The 22,505-nt window shown below is 36.0% G+C and overlaps 1 protein-coding gene across 1 annotated transcript in view; it reads right to left on the reverse strand.

The window, feature by feature from the left end:
- The window catches only part of LOC148952785 (fibroblast growth factor receptor-like 1), a 192,051-nt gene that overhangs the window by 37,346 nt on the left and 132,200 nt on the right, over positions 1 to 22,505 (reverse strand). The window contains exon 8 of the mRNA XM_089087781.1: positions 10,678 to 10,865. Within this exon, the coding sequence (XP_088943907.1) occupies positions 10,678 to 10,865 (188 nt within the window). The remainder of the gene's footprint in view (positions 1 to 10,677; positions 10,866 to 22,505) is intronic.

Here is a 22,505-nt window from a genome sequence, read left to right on the forward strand (position 1 = left end):
ATTGTAGATTCTTCGAAATTCCTTCCTTTGCATCACAGTTGGGAAACAAACCAGCTTGTCGTTTCCATTAAATGATGGAAAACTTTTTTTTAGGTTGGGTGAATATTCTAAAACAGCGGCTTTATATTTACTTATTACGGAATTTATTACAACTGTGTTTTTTTTTTTTTTTTTTTTTTTTTACTTTTTAATACAGTATATTTAAAAGCCAAATGTAGACCCATTTAATGTTATTCTGTAACTTGTTTGATTTTCCCAATTAAAAAAGAGCTTTTAACCTTATCAGAAAGTTAAAATGCATTGATTGTTTTCGAGGGGAGGGGGGTAGTGACGAATTTTGAAAATAGCTAAATCAGGCGATATGCCCTGAAACTGTAGCAATTTATGGGGAAATGTAAAAAATATGTAGAATTCAGGAATGGACAACGTCTCGAAGCCTTCCTCCTACATATGTACCTCTTTTGACGAATTTATTTTTCTGGTTAAACTACTGAGATTAAATTGTTTTCTAGATAAACTAGAAATATGTTATACTAGAAATTGAATTGTTTGTTCACATAAAACATCAAAGTACCATCCTTCTAGGGCAGCCATACTTTTGTTCTTTTTTTTTTCAGTAAAAACAGTAAAATGTGAAGTTTTAATTGTATGCAGATTTCAGTAAGGCAATGTCAATTTTCGCAGAATACTTACTCAAAATTTGGATAAATATTTTTCATGGATGCTATTGTTAGTTCCCACCATTGTAATTTACTGATATTCTTTGGGTAGAAGTGTAATTTCTTGCGTACACCAAACAAACCTGCATTGCCAGCTGGAAAGCATGCAGAAAAAAAAATGACAGTTATAGTGTTAAATAACAGGATGACAGCGACAAGAGGTGAACAAAAAACCTATTATGTTCCCAACAGTTTTTGTTGGTATCTTAAGAAGAACGAGGTAGGAAACTATTTAATAATAGGATCCCTTTTTGTAGAATTTGTGGTATAATCCTGAGATCCTTCACTTATGTAAATATTTTTTCACTTTTTTCCGCACAAAGAGTCAAAAGAATAGTGTTTTTAGGTAATCATTCAATTACTGTAGAGTAAAAGACGGAAGGCTTTTGAAAAGAGTTGGAAGTAAATGACTGCAAGATGGTATATAACTGACACTGTATATAAATAATATAACAGTAAGATCACGCCTTAGTGATTTTTGGCCATTACATCCTCACCGCGTACAAACAGCTCCTCCTATTCAACCTGTCATCAGCAGTTCAGTGTATATTACCCTGAAACGCGTATTTTGGCAGAAACTTTCTCAAAATGCTTTTGCAACCAACTCGAGACTTCGAAACCTACATGTAATTCCTAAAACCATCTAATAATGGCATTGCACTACTAATTACCGATTTTTATATATGTATTGGAATAAATTAATTTAAAATTAAATTCTTTAAAATTTAGCATTACAAAGGTGAAGCCCAGTTTTGCGTTCAAGAGAAATCTGACTTGTCTACCCGTGAAAAAATCGAATGACGCTTATGTTTATACTTGTTTAAATGTTCTCCGGAGGACTCGCATCTCGATCCGGCTTTGTATAATGCTTGAGATAGGGAATGATCATGCTGTATTATATAAAACAGTTCGTGGTAACGAACTGTAAGTAAGGAGCGACGCGGCTCAATAGTAACCGAAACTCTAAAAAAGGAATTTTGATACCAATAGATACATCAAAAGAATCAAATTTTTATGCTGATATCAAATATAAAGTTTCATCAAGTGCAGTCTTACCCATCAAAAGTTACGCGCCCGGGAACATTTGCCCTATTTTCGAAAAAAGGAAGAAACACTCCCTAAAAGTTATAGAACCTTAATGAAAATCACACTATCAGATTCAGCGTATCAGAGAACCCTACTGTAGAGGTTTCGAACTCCTATCTGCAAAATGTGGAATTTTGTTGTTGGTTTTTGCGAGAAGAAAGATCCTGGATGCGTTTTTTTTTTTTTTTTTTTTTTTCTTAAAAGGGGTGATAGTATCGACCCAGTGGTCCTAGGATATCGCAGGAGGCTCATTCGAACGGAAATTGAAAGTTCTAATGCCCTTTTGGAGTGAGCAAAAAAATGGAGGGCAACTAGGCCCCCTCCGACGCTCTTTTTTCCCAAAGTGACTCGATAAAAATTTTGAGAGGGCCATTTTGTTCAGCATGGTCGAAAAACATAATAACTATGTCTTTGAGGATGACTTAATCCCCCATAGTCCCCGGGGGAAGGGCTGCAAGCTATGAACTTTGCCCAATGTTTATATATAGTTTTCAGGGGGGATTGTTTCTGGTAATTGGGGAGGGGGGGTTCGAGGGGTTACGTGGAAGGATCTTTCCATGGAGGTATTTTTCATGGGGGGAGGGACATTGCTATGAAGGCGGTGCGGGATTTCAAGTTTTCAACTGAAAAACTTTTCAACATCAAAATTTAAAACAAACAGAAACTATTACGTATACGATTGGGTTCGCCCCCTAGTCAATACCTCGCTCTTTAAGCTAAAGTTTTTTTTAGTACTTTCATAAGAGCTATTTATTGTAATTAAGAGCCTTTGTGATTAAGGGGTCACTCTTAAAGAATTGGGAAAAAATTTCAACTTTAGCATAAACAGTGAGGTACTGACTTGGGGGCGAACCCCCCTAGTATACGTAATAAAAATATAGGAACATAGAAGTTCGTTACGTAAGTTAATTCGTAAGTTACGTATATTTATTACTAATAAAAATGTTCGTAAATAAAATTTAACAACTTTAGAGAAAGCCATTTAGCCAAAAGAAGCAAAATTAATATGCGAATTTCGTTTTAATTAGGCTATTCATGTACGTTGAGCCAAAATCAATACCCGCAGTTAATATAAAAACGTTCAGAAATGAAATAAAAAAAAACAGGTTTTTTTTTTAACTGAAAGTAAGGAGCGACATTGTTCCTTTGGTCTTCAACCAAAGGAGCCTCCTTTGGTCCAGTTTATGTGTTTTGCAAGTTTAAGTTAATCGGAGGTACTTTTTTCCCAGTTTCAGGTGTCACATATCGATGCAACCAGACTTAGAAACGTTTAACCTCATTGAGATCTACCTCGTCAAGTCTACATGTCAAGTATTTTTCAAGCCTTTATGAGATAAAACAAATTCTGAGCCAATTTTTGGGCGTCAAGAATTAAATCAGCTAAATTTGGTTTCAATTTCTTTTGGTTAGGACCCTACGTGACCCAGAAACTTATGAACGCATTTTGAAGCCTAACGGAAGCACATAATTCATGGCCTTGTTTTCATCCATCTCGATTCTTTCAGACTTTAGATCTGGCATGACCAAAACTATTTGAAGCCTAAATTTTCTTTTTGCCCTTTGGCTGAAAAAATAGTTCAGACCGATGGGATTTTTTTACCCATTTCCGCGACGCATAATCGTTTTTCAAGTTTCTTTTTCTATGCATAGCAGTCCCCTTGATCCAGGGACTTGACTCAAATATTTCAGAAAAAAATGTTTTTCAAGCCTCATTTTTGACAATCTGATATTTATGGGATAGAAAAGTTTTGGCAAAAAAGTTAACGTCTCACAAAGGTTCATAATCACTGCGGCGTATACCTCTGCCTAGAAACTTAACTATTCAGTACATCGAGATGGAGATGGGTATCGTAACACACATTGCAGCACGCTGAATCAAATTTGGTAAAAATAAACATATTCTAAACTATGCGTGAAGATCCTCAACTGTACAAAAGATTTCTGTACAAATGTACATTTTCAACATCATCAACTGCAAAACTGTACTATGTCCAGTTTTGGGAGTTAGGTCAGCAGAGACTATTTTCATGAGAATCTGGGCGCGTGGTATAACTGGAACTCTCTTGTAGGATTTACTTAACTAATAAAAAAAAAATAATTATGTGTTTTCACACTTTTTTCAGCCCCCGCTACCTATTGAGGAAATGCACTGATTATTTACTTTCAATGTCTATTTACTTTCAATGTCTGTATTTTATTACTTACTTTCAATGTCTATTTTGATATTATTATTGTCTATTATGATATTATTTACTTTCAATGTCTGTAAAACTATCCCAAAACCATATTGCGCATCATCTGCATGCGATATATACAATTTTAGGATATTTAAATTTACGCATAAAAACACAAAAATTCCTTTCTACAAATTATTGTCATCTTAAGTATGACTAATTTCTCCAGCTACTGTGGTCAAGGATGTGTGCAGGAGGGAGCTTGGGGCACATGCCTGTCTCCCCCCAAAAATTTAGATGTCCCCAAGTTCTGAAGGCTCTTATTTCAAATTCTTATATACAATATTCTTAATGCCCCCCCACCCCAAAAAAAAGCTCCTCTTTACGCACCGATCATATATCCGTACCCGTGTTACATACCCGTGTAATATATCCTACTGGTAGTGGTTAGTTAAATAATTCGTCCCTAATTTTCAGTGGTAGCTCTCAAACATTAAACATTAAAATCGCATCTATGCATAAAATTTGATTACTATAAGGAAAAACATGGCCATGCATATCCTTCAAGAAGTGAGTTCAAATGTACTGTGCAGTTGTAATAAATCAAATATAATTGGTTGTGTAAAGCTATAAATAATGTATGATCGTCGTGTGAATCAGCATATACATTTTGCCCGTCCATGAAACCATTTATGCTTATCTGGCAGTAAGTCAACACTGTCACGTCATGACGAAGATTTTGTGAGGAATGCTATTTCAGAATTTTTGCAGTCTCGAATAATGCCTCAAAAACCATTTTTCTTCTTAGGGTAAACAGTTATTTTCTTTGACATTTTAGGGAAATTTTCTGGAATGAGTTCAAATAGCCAACGTTAGAAATATTACAAAGTTTCATTTACCTAGCTCAACTACGTTCTTAAGAGTATAAACAAAGTTTCTTCAAAAAGTACATATTTACCCTAGTGTTTCAGTTTTGATGTGTTAAGATAAGTAATTACTTTTTTGTTTGCAAAAATCAGGAAACTACACTCTAGTTTGATTAATTGCGTACCTCCTTAATTGCACAATTAAAGGTTAGAAATAAACTAAATACATTTCTATATGGCCTGAAAATGCAGAGTTTACCTGATACCCCTTTTTGATTTCTAGAAAGTTTCAATAAGATAATTTGTGTTGCCAATCTTTATTATATTAGTAAAGTGTCATCTTACAATTGAAATTGTTGTAAGAAGCAGATAGTAGACAAAATTAAAGATGTAGCAACAGATCCTGCGATATTTAGTAGCAACTTTGAGTTGCTCTGCGACACTTGCAACTATTTCTCCGGGTAAAAAACGTCTGTGTCTCGTTTAAAGTTTATTGCCTGCCCTAAAATTAGAAAACTCTGGAAATACATTTTATTTGCAAGAAGCAACCATGAATAAACACTCTGAAGAAAATCTATTATGGATTGCTATGTTCACAAAGCTTCTTCCACAAAACTTTCTGCATCTACAGACTGTCGGTGAAACAGTCAGTTTGCGGATGTGAAGTTACATATTAATTAAATATGCAACAAGACTTAAAAATTCATACAGCCATTGCTTCTAGGAGCAAATATCATAAGCTGTCAGACATTAACCTCCTAAAGATAAATCCATAGCCTGTGTTACTAATTTCGACTGTAATTAAATAAAACCCAATGGATGTCTATGAACAAAATGTTAGCCATCCGACACAGAGCCTACATCAAACATGAATATCTGAAATGATGACGATAACTGTTAAACATGCTTGGCTGAACTCCTGGGCCCCTTAGGTCCATTTAAAAAATGATCCAGATTTCGTGCATTTTTTTTGTAATATTATTTTAATGTATATTTTTAAAATACTAGTGCTTCAATTGTACTTGTGCATATCTTTTGTATTTTTGCGTGCATTTCACAGCAGTGGTTGCCTCTTCTGTACCCAATATGTCACTAGTGTTTACTTAGTTTAATCATAAAATATTATGCTTATAATGAGCATTGACTTGAAGAAATCAACACACGGCTTGAATAGAACAGTCCCCTCAGGGCGATATACCTGTAGAGCTACAACGCCGAAAAGGGTAATTTTTATATTCTCTTCCTTAGGTGTTTTCTCCATCGGACGAGGCAGAAAGAATGTGCGTGGACAAACCAATTAGTTTATGTGTGCCACAGCATAAAGTCAGCAGCTATGTTTGTCAATCTATGCCATTGGCTGTTAATCTGTTTGTTAATCTGTGCCATTGCCAATGGCAATCAGTTATGTTTGTAAATTTGTGCCATTGGCTGTTAATCTGTTTGTTAATCTGTGCCATTGCCAATGGCAATCAGCTATGTTTGTTAATCTGTTTTATGCGCTTCCTATAGAAAGATAAAAGAGTTCATCATCTCTCTAGGTGGTTTCGTTTTGAATGATGAAATAAAGACGTCCGTGTGGAACTTTCAGCTGAAAGATCAGCAACTCTGTTATCTGTACCGGACTAAAGCTGCCCATCCAAGCGTCATAAGAGTTCTAAATTACCAGATCGCTTACAGGGATGTGGAAGAATCATAGTCTTTGTACTTTGAGACAGCAACAGGGGATTTTACCATGTTGTCTACTATTTTCCTGCTATATGCGAGGAAATGATCTGGAAGCATGATGCTACCTTGGAGGGCCGTAGTCGCCACTGTTTAGGGGAAGTAAAATAATCAAGGAAAACCACAATAGAAGCAACATCTAAGAGACATGAAACCCCGAAGTAAACTCGTTTATTGGACTATGTTGATTAATTAAAAGCAAAATAAGGTACAAAGATGAATTTTTCTTTTCATGAAAAGTTTTTTTCATGTTTTCCTGAAAACTTTTCCTGGTACGCACTAAATAATGAGGAATCCATAAAATGACACTTTTAACAAGAACTGAGGCTGTTTCAGGTCAGTCAATATAGTATCCTCTCCCTCCCCCAAATTTTGGATGCTAAAAGTCAGAATATATATCTATATAATAGAATTCAAGATATGTTAACACGAGAAGTGAGCTGGTAATCTAACAGTTCATGGTAACAAACTGTAACTAAAGAGAGACTTGGCTCAATAGTAACCTAAACGCTAAAAACAGAATTCTGATATCAATAGGTACATAAAAAGAATAGGTTTTTCATGTTGATTCCAAATATACAACATTCACTAAGTTTAGTGTTAGTCATCAAAAGCTAAGAGCCTGAATAGCATTTTCTGATTTTCGACAAGGGGGGAAACACCCCCAAAAATTCAAAGAATCTCAAAAAAATTACACCAGCATATTCAGCGTATAAAAGAATCTATTCAGAACCTATTCATACTCAGCGTATATATAAGAGTATAAAAGTAACTGTACAGGTTTTAAACTCCCATCAGAAAAAATGTGGAGTTTTGCACTTTCTGCCAGAAGAGAGATCCGGATAGGTGTTTTTTTTTTTTCACGGGTGAACGTATTGAACCAATTGTCCTAGAAGATCGGGAAAGGGCGCATTCGAACGGAATTTAAAAGTTCTAGAGCGTCTTTAAGTCACCAAAAAGATTAGAGGGCACCTAGCCCCCTCGCATGCCACTTTTTCCCAAATCGCCTGATAAAATTCTTGAGATAGCCATTTTGTTCAATATAGTTGAAAGATCCAATAAATATGCCTTTGGGGGTAACACGGCCCCTCACAGCCCCTGGGAAAGGTATGTAAGTTATGAAATATCCCTATTGTTTATATACCCTATTTGTTATTGGGAAGTATACAGACATTTTTTGGAGGGAGGATTTTCTGCTAGGGGTGAGTTTCCCTGGGGAGGATTTTCCATGGGGAGGGAAGTTTCTGGGGGTGAACTTCTCAGGGAAAATTTTACACTGGGGGAATTTGACAGAATTTCTATGCTAAAAGCTTTTTATTTGTCATACTTTCTTTTTGCCGACTCAATTTTGTATGCAGAAAAGTTCTGAGGAAAATTTTTAGTGGGTTTGGAATTGTCTGGGAATTTTTAATGGTGGAGGGGGTTCCCACGGAATTAACTCTCCATGGAAGAGCTTTTGCAGGAAAAATTTTCAATGGGGGAATCTTCCACGGAAACAACTTCCCACTTGGTGGGGGGGGGCCAATTTCCGGGGGAAATTTTCCACAGAAGGGGCAGGGTTCCAGAGTGACTGAAAAAAAAACACTAGAAATTAAAGTCTTTTTCAAATGAAAGTATCCTAAGGAGAACTTTTCGGGCGGAATCGTCTGCAAGAAATTTTACTCGGAGGCAATTTTCTGCAGGGGCAGAATTGTCCGGAAGGAATTTTACGGGAGGAGGGGGATTTACGTGGGAGGAACTTTCTATGAAGGAGTCTCCCGTAAGGGGAGGGAATATTTCATGGAGGGAGAGCCAGATTTACCGGTACTGTTTGTAAAACGATCAGAAATTAATTAACAAACAAATTATTCAACTGAAAGTAAGGAGTAACGTTAAAACTCAAAATGAACAAAAACTTTTCCGTATATGAGGAGTTTGGCCCCATCCTTGATACCCTACTTTTTACACTAAAGTTTGACTGTTTATCCCAGTTCTTTAAGAACAAATTCTGAAACAAAAAGGCTGTTTAATGAGAATAAGCTTTTTTCAAAAGTGATTAAAAAAACCTTTTGCGTCAAGAGCAATGTGTTGAGGAGGGGGCAATCCCCTCATATACGGAATAATTCCTGTTCATTTTGAGTTGAAATGTTGCCCCTTACTTTCAGTTGTAAAAATTTGTTTTTTATTTAATCTTAAGAAAGAAATCAGTTTTAGTGATTCAAAAACGTTATATGCTATTTTTCGTAAAACTAAGATCTAAAATCTATCCCATAAAATTAAATAAATGTATCAACAGCTTCAAGGCGTATTTCAATAATTTTTTTTATTTTCAAGACATACATAATTCGTTTTCTTTTTTTCAAAAAGAATGTTATTTTTTTTTCTCTCTCTCTCAAGCAAAGACATAGTTAGAGAACGGAGCACTTGAAATCAACATAGTTTTGCCGTATATTACGCACGTGGAACGTTCCTTCTACCAACTACATTTCCTAATTCTAATCATCTAACAACAAACCTTTTTGTGACATTTTATAATTTCGCTAAAATTGACCCTTTTAAGATTTTTAAAAGTGTCGATGCTCCCAAAAGAATTTTTCAGGAATTTTGTCTTTTTTGTATTGTTTTAACATAAAATTGTTTTAGTATAAATATTGTTCTAATATAAATGTTGTAATATTGTTTTAATTCGGTCTTTGACATTTGCAAAATATAAGTATGATATTGCTAAGCCTTGCGTTAAATAAAAACCTCTTTTATTTCTTATGCCAGACTTTTAAGTTATAACATTTGGACTCCCCCACCTCTGCAGAAGAAGCGAAATTGAAGAATCTTGATGAGAAAACGCGCCTAATCTATCCAATCTTTCTTCTCTTGAGACCATATGGATGCAGCTTATACACCCTAATTCCTTTCTTTTGGTATTCAAACTCTTAAAAAATCTTTCTTTTACATGCTATCACACGTTTTCTTACCTAGCCTAGATGCTTTGAACTTTGTTTTGTATAGAATTGCATGAAGCAATCTCTTTCAACGCTGATCCTTATTTACAACTCCAACCGTCAAAATTGTATTCTTAATCCTCTTCAGCATACACTGAATTCCTTTATGCTGTATTTGGTTTGGAGCCTCAGCTTTTGTTGCAGAATTTTTTTCCTCTTTTTGCTTCATCTTCAAAGCAAAATTGACCGGAAAAATAATTTTTCGAATTTATAATATCATCTTTGGATTAAAAATTGATGGCCATTGATACCCAAAGAGGTTAGTAGATAAGGCAGGCCTGTATCCAGAGGAGTTTAACCGGTTCAATCCCCCCCGTCCCGCTTTCTTTCCGACTTATATTCAAGTAATAAAATTAGATGTAAACAAGTTTTTGTTGAACAAAAAAAAAAGTTGTTATTGGTAACCCACCCCCAACCAAAGTACCCCCCACCAACAAGAAACTCCCCTGTAGGAGTACACGGGGGCCATTGTTCAGGTTGTATTTTGGATGGAATATAGGAAGGAAAGAATTAGTCAAAACGTAAAAAATGAAATATTAAAAAAATCCATCACTATTAATACAATTTTTAAGGTGATTAAACCATTCACTTACGCAGGAATGCGGGGGGGATTTTTAGGGGAGGGAGAGCATGGGTTCAAGGAGGGGGAGTTTGAAATGCAATAACATAAAAATATTTTATTTGATAATAATGGATAACATTAAATTTGGGGGAAAACACATTTTTAGAGAAGAAATCCTACCCCCTCCCCCAACCAAGTCTTACCAGGCCCAAAAAACTTCCCTTAGGCTCAGAAAACAAAATTTTAAGAACTTTCTCATATTGTTCAGGAAAACATAATTTGAAAACATTTATTCCTCCACTATCCCCAACATGCAGCTTGCTGTTGTACAAGAGTGAAATTCCCAAATATACAACAGAGAACTCTGAATTTTTATGCAATTTAAACTCTTTATTGCCTTAGTGTTCACCATTTTCAAATAGATATAATATAAAAATTATATTTTTTATATTATATTATATTAAATATTATATTATAATATTAATATTAAATATAATATAATATAATATTAAATATTATAATATTATATTTTATATTAAATTATATCAAATTAAAATTATATTTACTTACGGTTATGGGTGCATCTGATATTGGGAAGAACTGTGTATTAGACGTATCACTTTCAACTCTTTTTAACCATTGAATAAATGGTTCATCATCTGATTTCACTTTGCATTGAAGTTTCACCGTGGTCCCTTCCATCGCACTTTGGCTGGACACCAATTCTTCACTAAACTCTGGCTGACGAGGCTCCCGATCTGTAAGAATGGTTTGCTGTAACTATTTCACCTTTTTTTTTTTAAACGAACCAGCACAAAAAGCAATGTCTCCATGCCCCCTTACCCTCCCCCCATAACAAAATATTTGTATTTGAATGAACTCCCTCCCCCGGGAGATTTAAATACTTTTTTTTATTTAACTTTTTAATACCATCATTGGCTGTAAGTCCCGATTCATGGAGTAGCCCCAAATGCTAGTAAAAAAATATTACACCAACTCAACCAAAATAAGGCAAAATATACCTTACAACTTAGATTTGTTAAAAACCCAAAAAGCCTACGCTGCAAAAAATTGAAAGTTCTGCTAGCCAAAGTTTTGTGTAGGTTATTTTAATGCTTCTGCTTTGAAGGTTTTATCTTAACATTCAGAAATTTTGGGCCAAGGCAGGATTTCCTATAGGATATATGGCAATCCAGGAATTCTTGAGGTTTTTGGAATTTTGGGGGTTTGTTTATGAATTTACTGCTGACTTCGGCAAAGATTTGGGATTTAGAAACGAATAATCATTGTGGAAAACCATAATATCAGTTGCATTCTTTGCGCCCGATCCACACCTCTTTTCTTAACATCTTGTGACGGGTGAGCTCCAAAAAACCGCCGAAATTTTAAGTTAAAAACGTGATTTATACCTACCGACAAAAATCAAGCTAGCCATGGTAATTTTTAAATGAATATGTATACTCTTCAGTTATGAAACAAATAATTGTTCTCTCAAAGAGTTTATTAAGAACCTTGTTTTTATTTCTCAGCAAAAATATAAAATTTCGAGATACATCAGTTCACTTCGGTATTCAGCGATGCCAGCATGAAAAATGCAAGCAATACAAAGTGTCAAAAGAGGGAAACTTTAAGAGGTGCAAAAGTGGAATTTTAAGAGGTGCAAAAGAATGCAAGAAACTAAAAGTGGGGTGAGAGTGACATTTTAAGAGGTGCTATTTAGTACTTGTTAAGACTTCTTGCGAGAACTGCTATTCCGTTTCAGATGGTAACCCTGGCGGTAGCTGTCCCCTTAGGTAGTTCGTTTATTAGCATTATATGTACAACAACAATAAACACGAAAATAGCCATCCCCCAGAGGACTCCATTGACCGACAACGGGGAACTAAAAATTAAAAATAAATAAAAAAGAGAAAGAGCAGCCTCATACCATTTACAAGACAAGATTAATCAATTAATCAACTTAAATCAGTCGATACTGGGCTCCAAACACCCGAACAAAAAAAAAACAAATAAAATATAGAAAGATGACTCCAAGCTCTTACAGCCAACTAAAAAAAAGCATGCAAAACCAGCCTTATACCACCAACTCAAAAAAATGGAACTAATAAAGTAGAAATAGAGTTCCGACAGGATTTTGATTTTGCGGGATTTTAGACCTTCAGGCAAAATTTTTCAGAATTTTAGGAATTCAAGGCAGGAATTTTGAGGGGAAACAAGAGTGGGCACTGAATGTATTTGACGCACGTTTTTTACTGGGTATAATTTTAATAAGTTGAGGTTTGTGTGGGTTGAATGTGCACATGTTGAGTTTTACTTGGTTGCATGAAGGGGTAGGCAAGTTTGGCGTCCATTGACTCCTGTTATGTTGGTTTAGTAGGGCTGAATTTTATTGGAGCTGAATTTTGCAAATCAAGATTTTGTTGTTAAATTCTAATTATTTAAGATCGATGAGAGATCGTAAAGACAACAACAACGACAAGAGATCGATATCATATTTCTTTCTCTAATTAACTGCTTGTTAGAGTTAATCGATGTCTGGGTTTCTATTTTGAAATTATGATACAACCTTTGTGTTTCTCGTCTCAAGTTAAAAGTATATTTGTATAACAAATTCTGAGTTGTTTCCACGAGTAAAAATGTTTCTAAGAGTTCTCTTTTCACCATTGAAGAATTGATGGCTTATTTTTCTAATAGATTCTTAGAGAGTGCACTCCAGAGAGCAAACTGATAACTTTATTTTCCAGACCTTTCCAGAAAATGAAACTGTTTATTATTCTTTCTAATTTTCAAATGCTCGACTTAAGTTTTGCCCTGTCGTACTGTCCAAATAAAAAAAAAGTCAAACTTCAAGAAAAAGAGGTCATTTCTGTAACAACAAAACTGGCAAACATTGATCCCTTCAAAGACAACGGCCTTTTTTTTAAGTTAACGCAATATAAGTGGTTTCATGCTAAACAAGTAACTTAATATACTAAGAAGTTAAGCTACGCTACATTAAGTATAACCTTTAAAATCCTGGCATGATTTGAAAAACAATCAGAAAATAAATTAAAAGAAATTTTTTTTTAACTGAAATCGGCCCTTGTACATCATATCTAATAAGAAATACTTGAGATATTGATCCAGATACTTTTTGTATACGCTGCCGAATTTGACTATTTTGTCTTGGAATATTTTCTATCTATTATTTTATGACTATTTTCTGCCCCTTATAAGGAAAAATTCCAAGTTTTAGCAATTTTTTATGTTGAACTAAGTAGTTAAGGTAGACCAATTCAAAAATTGGCAAAAATTGATCCCTTATAAGACTACAGCCCCCTTTTTTAACGTTAGCAGGCTCAAAATAAGTGTTTTCACACTACGTAGGTAATTTAATATACTATTTAGTTAAGCTACGCTACATTAAGTATAACTTCTCACATGCAGAGAGGTCGCTAACTTCTTGCAAAGCTATAAAACCATCATAATTATTGTCTAAAATCATTGAAATCATCATAAGCAATTATTCACAAATGTGGAATGAAGATGAAGAATCAAGCTCTGATCAAGCATGAAATTCTTTCTAGTAAAATTTGTATTAATTTTTTAAATTTACCAACGAGAACTACAAGTTTTCTTTTTAAACTTTGCTGACTTTTCCATAATGTGAAACCCACATAACGCAAAATTCTATGAAGAACTCAAGTTTACCAGGAACTGTTAATGTTATTGAGAGAATTTGCTCCTTAGACTTAATACATCTTATCAGGAATAACAATAATCAAGCTCTAATCAAGCATGAAATGCATTTTAGCAAAAATTTATAATTTTTTTCAAAATTTACTAAATGCTCATATAGGAATTACAAGTTCTTTTATACTATGTTGACTTTTACCTAACGTGAAATAAACCCACCTAACGCCAAATTCTGTGTAGAGCTAAAGTTTGCCAGGAACTGTTTACGTTATTGAGAGAAAAATAAAAAAAACAAGTTTTTTTAACTGAAAGTAAGGAAAAAGGTACTGTTTGGTTTATCTCTCGAGTGATTCAAAAAGCTGCCATTCCCTTCACTTTTTTTGCGGAGATCCATGCCGAAATATCTAATTTGATTCTCATTTCTCATTCACTGTCTAAAAATGATCCTTGTTATTGCTTGGCCTGTTTCTTTTTTTCTTCGTTTTTCATTCATAATACTACAGCTTTTTGCGACTTATATAATTTCAAGAAAATAATTATGTTACTTTGGCCAATGTAATGATAATTTCTTGCATTAGGATGCATATTGCAGCATTTGTTTTTTCGTCTTTATATTTTCTCTTTTTCTCCCCAAAACCCCCCCTGAGCAGTTTTTCTTGGGGAAATGGAAAAAAGCAAGAAACGAAAAGATTTGCTCAAGCCGTTCCCAATTCATAAGTTTAAGGGCAAGACGGCCAGAGCCTAAAAACAGGAAAACTAGATAGTAGCATGTTGACTTTTTCCTCTGAAATAAAAAAGATCTGACTCAAATCGTATTTCCTGATTAAATTTAACACTATAAAAAAAAGTGTTTCGCATTCATACCACTATTCGTACCACTTCATACCACTGAAATTTCGTACCACTTTTTCGTATTACATTTCGTACCACTAAAATAAAATAAAAATAAATAAAAAACAGCTCAATGAGCCTTAAGAGCCTTAGTGGAGGAAAAATACGGTTTGACCTCGGGGAAATTGCAACAGAATTTTTTTCACACCGAAATGTTCAGAAAAATCAGCTTAATCACACAAAAAAGTCCCCCCAAATCGCCCTTGCTCTACTACCGAAAATTCCCCTTAAAGGGGGAAAATAAGGGGTGAAATCAGAATTTCTATTTGGATGTATTTTTGGTTTAAGTGGTCGGCTTCTATCAAATTAAGCATGAAGTATCTGAATCTGACGTCAGAAATCACGTTTTCCGTACCCCAGTATGAATTTTTACCTTCACGAAACGGGGGGGGTAAAGTACGCAGATCATTATTTGCCGGATTCCTGCGGCTAAAGGATCATTTTATATCAAATAAAGTACCGTATTGTCAAAAATGAGGTCAAAAAGTAGTTTCTTTTTTACTATTTACCTCATTTCCACCTTTAAGGAGCCTGTAATATGAGGGGTTTCTGAGTATAATATCTTGAAAAACCACTTCTTTAATCGAGGTCAAAACTTCAGATCAATCAGTTATAAAAGAAAAACGTTTAGAACTCAGGTAAATTAATCACAAGAACATTTTGATTTTAAAGCACAACCTAAAGCTAATTCTTCTTCCTGCTCGTCTTCGTTATCGTCCTCATCCTGTCTTGCTGCAGCGTTAGTGCATAACGCCCCTTTACACTCCCTTCAGGCAAAGCTGCAGGGCAAACCGTTCCAACGGCAGCTGCATCTGAGTGACTCACACCTGCGGGTGCCCTGGTACCGCACCGTCTTCAGTAGGTTTTCTGATGCTGCTGAAGCATCTATCATAATGGGAAGATACATGTTCCGTGACAAAGAGAAGCACTAACCTCACTCTTCGGGCCTTAGCGAATTTGACGTGTCTTGCCCTTTCATTATTTGAAAATAGCACCTGCAAAAGGGATACTTTGCGACAGCCAAAGTCGGTGGAAGCCGCTCTGCTTGAACAACAGCATTTGCACTTACAACTCACATTGTGAATGGTCGCACCCGGACGTCCTTCAGGGTCTTTTCATTGCCTTTCCCTATGTATATGCGGAGCAAAGCCTTCTCTCCAGCTTCGACAATCTTCTGGTGGTTGGATCCTGGTGTCATGAAGATCTTGCAAGCATCCTTAAAAATCCCATCTTTAAGTGACAAGGAAACCACTGCTGGTTTCCCTACGCCGTGAAGTCTAAATGTTGAATCGCAGCGAGACATTGCTTGGCAAACGAGTAGATTTTCTGCTGCTTCGGTTCCTAGTTTGTTCTTGATCCTTTTTATGTCGTACACTCATCCATTATTTCCATGTGTGTCTTTCTGTATAAAGATATCACATGCATCAAGCTTGGGATCGTACAGCGGAAGGACTAGTAAGTCAGTATCATTCCCAATAAAAGTGGTCGATGAAGTTTCAGCGCAACTGACTGAAGTTTGTACAACTAAGACATCGGCATCATCTTGAGTATGTAGGACTGTGCGTCCTGAGTTCGCCAGCCTTTAAGCCAGTAGTTCAATGAAACGTTGTTTATTTTTGGGATTTATCAGAAATTCCTCCTAACTTTTGACGATCCTCCTGTTAGGAGACAATTCAAGCGTTGCACACGGCCAACTTTTGGTTCTCTTCAACTGTGTGCAATTTTTCGTCGTCGGTGTATCAGTGTAAGAGTAAAAAACTACCACTGCCTGGCCGAAATGTCTTGTGACATAATCTACGTAAGATCCTGTAACCTCAGAATATGTGGATACGGCAGTCCACGGGATTTTATGGACTAGCCAGCCACTGTCCAAAACTCTCTGAGAGCATGGCAGTGTCATTCGACCCTTAAGTTCCTCAGTTTTCATCGGTGCATTTGTTAGGGAGGCTTTGTCGGCTGTCCTCATCACCTAGAAACGAACTAAAGAGCGATGGTGGAAAAGTACAGAGCTCGAACGACAGATCCTCATTCAAGTCAGAACCACTTTTGCTAGCCACTCCAGGTAGGCGTTGAAAGATTAGAGCAGGGTCGACCATTACCCTCTCGCTATTTATCACCACAGATGACTTCTCAGCCATATTTACAGCTTTCTCCTTTCTCCTAAAAACATATTTGTCAATGTCTTTCGCTTTCATTTCATTCAGAATCCTCCCACAGATTTGGCATCGTCTGTGTTTACAGATGATGAAGCACGGACAACAGTAACCAAGTCCAACAGCTGTAAATTCTGCCTGTAGGGTTATAGGGGCTCAATGTGTCGAACTATCTTTTCAATGTCCGCCATGTATCTAGCTCTCCTCGAAGATATCGCTTCTGCAGGATTTTCAATAGTCAACTCCGCGAGGCCAGTCAGTTTCTGCATGCGTTCGTTAACTAGAACCAAAGTAGGCATAGCAGATGTCCAAATTGGCCGCTGTAATTCAGTCAAGCCTCTACCTCTCGTTAAACCTCCACTCGTTTTCATACTTCTCATTAACGTCTGTTCGATCACCAAATCAGGAGAAAGTGCTGCCCAGTAGTTGTCAGTTCTTCGGATGAACAGGTATTCCTGTAACGTTCTGTAATGCCATGGATTGTCTTTCCTCAACTGAACCATAGACTGCACGAACAGCAAAGTAGACGTCGTGTAAAGTTTGTGGCCGGAAGCAGAAAATCACGTACGAAATTCCAACCACGACTGTAGATAAAGCTCAAGGTTGCCACTTCGTTCACCTCTCAGGTTCTTTCTCAGGATTCCAAGTAGGTCCATATACTGAAACCAAAGACGGGCAGTTCTGGACTCGGATAATCATTCTTTTGCACTTTGAACTATTTCATAGATAAGTTCTGATGCTTCCGACACCTGCACTTTGTCGATGTCATCTCCTTCAAGGAGAGACTCTTACGCCGTTTTGCTCTGGTAGCATGCCATTGCCATCAAACGCTCTGTTACCCAGTTCTGATGATAAAAGGTTCGCATAAAGGGCTACCTCCAAGAGACCATGGCCTGTCACTGCACGAGAGTCAGCTTTGCCTTGTAACATACTACGCCCAGTGTTAGGCGCATATACTTGACTTAGGATTTCCAAAAGTCCCGAGTCAGTCATAAGGAAGCCAATGGCTCCTAGGAAACTCATGCGTGTGTGAAATCCACCCAGAACAACAATAGCATTTCTTAAAGCACTTGTGGCAGGATCTGCATCGACGATACACTTCGCCTTCCAGTAAAGCGGTGGGTCAAAGATAATGACAAGAGTTTTTTCCAGCTCGATTCGCGCGCTCGTTAGCAGGTATAAGTGTAGAATAAACACAGGAGATATCGCTTGGGTTGTGGTTAATCCTTGGCAAAAAACGAATTTTCGAGTCCCGGATGAGGTAGCTTTTGGTGTATTGACCATATAAAGGCCGACCAGCTCATGTATGAGCTTTTGAAAAAGCCAGAGATGCGCCAGAGCGTTTCAACCTCTATTCATTGTCATAAGTGTCACCATTTTTTGTCAAACAAACAAAAGTCCTTGGTTGCGACTTGGCAGGTTTTTGGTAAGTGTAGAATGGCATGGTGGCGATTGACTTCATCTCATCTCCACTTACTTCTTTGCTTGGCACTGAAAGCTCCGTTGCCGGAAACTCAGGTGTAGACACTTCAATAAGACCCATTCCATGAAAAGTATTCAGGCCGTCTATAGTAGCAATATCATAATTGACGCTGTCTCCTACATACTGAAAAAAATGTGCTTTCTCTTTGGACTCTTCCAACTACGTTTGATTTACTGCTCCACATCTCTCAAATCTTTTTACTTCTGAGTACAAAGAGCAGAAGTCGAGATTGTGCATTCTGTCAATTAAAAATCACATATCCCATTTTATTCTTTTGTCTTTTTTTTGCGGAAGTAAAAAAAAACAAAAAAAACGGCACAAACATTGTATATAGCCTCGAACACGCCAGTCTTCTATCAAGTACTATGGTAGATGTCTCCACTGACTATAAAGAATGACACTAAGGAATGGAAACCGCAAACTGAGGGGAGTGGAAGGGGATTCTGGAATACTGATTTGAAATTAAACTGTTCGAGACTCGTATTCTAAGGTGCCATTCCAAGCTTGATTGGAAATGGTGAATCAACTGATTAGTGATTAAAATAACTAGTTCATGTTGGTCAACTTTCACAGCCGTTATAGGTAAGATGAGGTACTTGACCACGTAAAATCAAGTTTTTAACTTCATTTTGGAATTCGCCGCCATTAATTTCATAGGAAACGACCAAATAATCCAGCAGTCTCATAATTTCAAGTTTTACCCCGCCACCCTCCGCCCTTTATGGGTGGAAATGGGCATTAGGGTACTGAAAAATTAAAATCTGAATTCATATTTGGATTCAGCATGCTTGATTTGATAGGAAACAACTATTCAAACTCCAAAATATTTATAACCCCAAAAATCGATCCCCCCCCCCTCATTTTCCCCCCTCAAGGGCGAACTTGGGATACTTTTGCAGGGGGATTCGGGGGGATTTTTTTTGTGTGATTAAGCTATTTTTTCTGAACATTTTGGTGTAAAAAAAAATTCTGTTGCAATTTCCCCGAGGTTTGACCATTTTTTCCGTATCTTTCCTCCACTACCTCTATCGTTCACTATACCTACTTGTAACGTTCCATTAAAGTGGTTCTTTTTTGAAAAAAAAGGGAAGAAAAACAGAAAATAAGTGTGGCTTGGAATCTAATTCAAATCCTAGAAACCACCCGCTTTGCCAAAGATTAAATAAAGTCAAAAGAAGCATTACTAGGTCAAAATTAAATTAATTATTTTTCAAAGTTGAATTCACGTTATTTTTTAGGCTAGGCTTCTTTTTTAAGTTAATTAAAATTTGTAACTGAACTTGGTTAATTACATAACTCAGTAGACTAAACCAGGGGCGTCCCGGGGGGTGGTGGGGGTGGTGAGTGGCGACCCCCCCCCCCAGTTTTTTGGTATTCGGCAAATTTTCACCAAAGGCAAAAATTTCTGCAGAAATTTTGCAAAATCGGCAGAAATTTAGCAAAATTCTTGATTTCTGCATAAAATTCGGCATAAATCAGGTAGCAAATTGGTAAAATTTACAAAGATCACCCCCCCCTCCAATAAAACTAGCCTCATGACACCCCTGGACTAAACTATTGTTTAAATTTAAAGTTAATTATGCTTTTAAGATACCTAAGTTAAATTAGGAGGAAGAAAATAGATTGAATTGTTGACAACCCCTATCCCCTTATGAGGGGATAGGGTGTAAAAACAATAATTGTAAAAAAAAAGTGATTACATCAATGTCAAATAGTCAATCCTTAAAATTTTAATCCCACTACGGAAGTATGAAACAATATAAAATATTGGGAAATTTGAAAGACCTAGTCTTTTTCACATAAATTTTAAGAGTCATTTTTTACCCTGGTGTAATACCTTTAAAATAAAAAATTCCTTTTTGTTAAAATAAAAAATCCACTGAATAGGCTGATTTTTGAATTACTGTAAAGAGAGCTCTCCCAAGTAAATTATGAATATACAGCGAAAGACAAAAAGGAAGAAAACCGAAAAGCTTAAGAAATTACACGTAAAATTATCTTCAAAAACCCTTTTACCATGCAAATTTGGAGCAATGGGGATTAAGCACAGTTTTGGTACTAAAATAAGTTGATTTTCCGTTTCTTAGACAATTTTTTACAGCTTAACAAAATTTTGATAAAACTCCAGCAGATGGGCGAACTATTCAAAATAGTTTGATTAAAATAATATTCCAGCAAAGTAACAAAGCTATATTTAGACTAATACATATTTCAGGCACGTACATAGGTCTTTATTTTAGAGGGTTCCATAGGTATTTTGCGAAGGAGGATAAAAATTGATAAAATGGCTAGATATGCCAAAGACTACGGAAATCAGAGGAAAATTGTAATAATCTTAATATCTAATGAGAATAATCTTAATATCTAAATCAATCTTAATATCCAATATCAATAGAAACATATGTTTTGGTTTAGAATTCATTTTTCTTACCTAGACAGGGCTCGTGTAAGAAAACCATTAATCTCTGCAGTTTGTTTGACGTGGAATAATACACAAGAGTAATATATTCAAGAAGAATGTGTGCCTTCTTTAGCATTTTGCGAGATAATATTCGTAAACACAGCTGTATTTCAGGCCGAATTTTCTTAGTCCTGTTCTAAATAGGCTACTTACAATTTTAGCCTACAATATTGGCTATTTACAACTACGAAGAACTCAGATGGTTCACGAAGGGGATAAATGCTAGGCTGGCTTTCATCAAATAGTTTTCAACAATTTTTCAGAAAAAAACATTGAAGGTGTCACTATTTTAGTCTAATAAATCAAAAGGTTGACCGTCACTAACAGAGGGTGCATTCCAGGTTACACAACAAGTTAATAGTATTTAATAATAACTAAATATTTCGTTCCAGATGAGAGCACATTAACAAACGGAACGATCGAAAATTACCTTCGTAGTAAATTGTGTATTGAAGTTTTGTCAATATGGTTAACTACCATCTTTAGTGTATTAACTTCTGCAAAATCGTTACCAAATTAGGAAAAATGGAGGCAAATGACAAATTTAATAAACACTAATGAGCATTAAGATATTAACACTCATATATTTTATATTTTACTGATTACACATTAAAATTGCTCTTATTTTAATAATCATTATAATGCATATCAAACAGTTCGTGGTAACGAACTCTAAGTAAGGACCGACCCGGCTCAATGGTAACCGAAACTGTAGAAAACGGAATTTTGATATCAATAGATGCATCAAAAGAATCAGATTTTAATGCTGATTTCAAATATATAAGTTTCATCAAGTTTAGTCCTACTTATCAAAAGTTACGCGCCTGAGAAAATTTGGCTGATTTTCGAAAAAAGGGGAAAAGACCCCCTAAAAGTTATAAAACCCTAATGAAAATCACACCATCATATTCAGCGTATCAGAGAACCCTACTGCGGAGGTTTCAAGCTCTTATCCACAAAAATGTGGAATTTTGCATTTTTTGCCAGAAGAAAGATCACGGATGCGTGTTTATTTGTTTGTTTGTTTTTTTTGTTTTTTTTCCAGGGGTGATCGTATCGACCCAGTGGTCCTAGAATATCGTAGGAGGGCTAATTCGAACGGAAATTAAAAGTTCTAGTGCCCTTTTTCAGTGACCAAAAAAAATGGAGGGCAACTAGGCCCCCTCCCACGCTCATTTTTTCCCAAGGTCACCCGATCAAAATTTTGAGATAGCCATTTTGTTCAGCATGGTCGAAAATTTGATAACTATGTCTTTTAGGATGACTTAATCCCCCAAAGTCCCCAGGGGGAAGGCTGAAAGTTATGAACTTTACCCAATATTAACATATAGTATTGGTTATTGGGAAGTAGGCTATACAGACGTTTTCAGAGGGGATTTTTTCGGGTAGTGGGGGGGGGAGTGGGTCGGGGGATATGTGGGAGGATCTTACCATGAAGGGGGCGCCCTATTTCCTAGCATTATATAAAAAAAGATCAGAAATTATATATAAAAAAAACAAGTTTTTCAACTGAAAGTAAGGAGTAACATCAAAACTTAAAACGACAGAAAACATTACGTATATGATTGGGTCTATACCTCGCACTAGTCAATACCTCGCTCTTTAAGCCAAAGATTATTTAGTACTTTCATAAGAGCTTTTTATTCTAATTAACGGTATTTGTGATTAAGGGGTAATTTTTAAAGAATTTGAACAAAATTCGAGCTTTAGCTTAAAGAGCAAGGTATTGACTAGG

This window comes from Artemia sp. Qi Xiang Cuo, chromosome 4, assembly GCF_049724085.1.
Source record: "Artemia sp. Qi Xiang Cuo chromosome 4, ASM4972408v1, whole genome shotgun sequence".
Taxonomy (NCBI): domain Eukaryota; kingdom Metazoa; phylum Arthropoda; class Branchiopoda; order Anostraca; family Artemiidae; genus Artemia; species Artemia sp. Qi Xiang Cuo.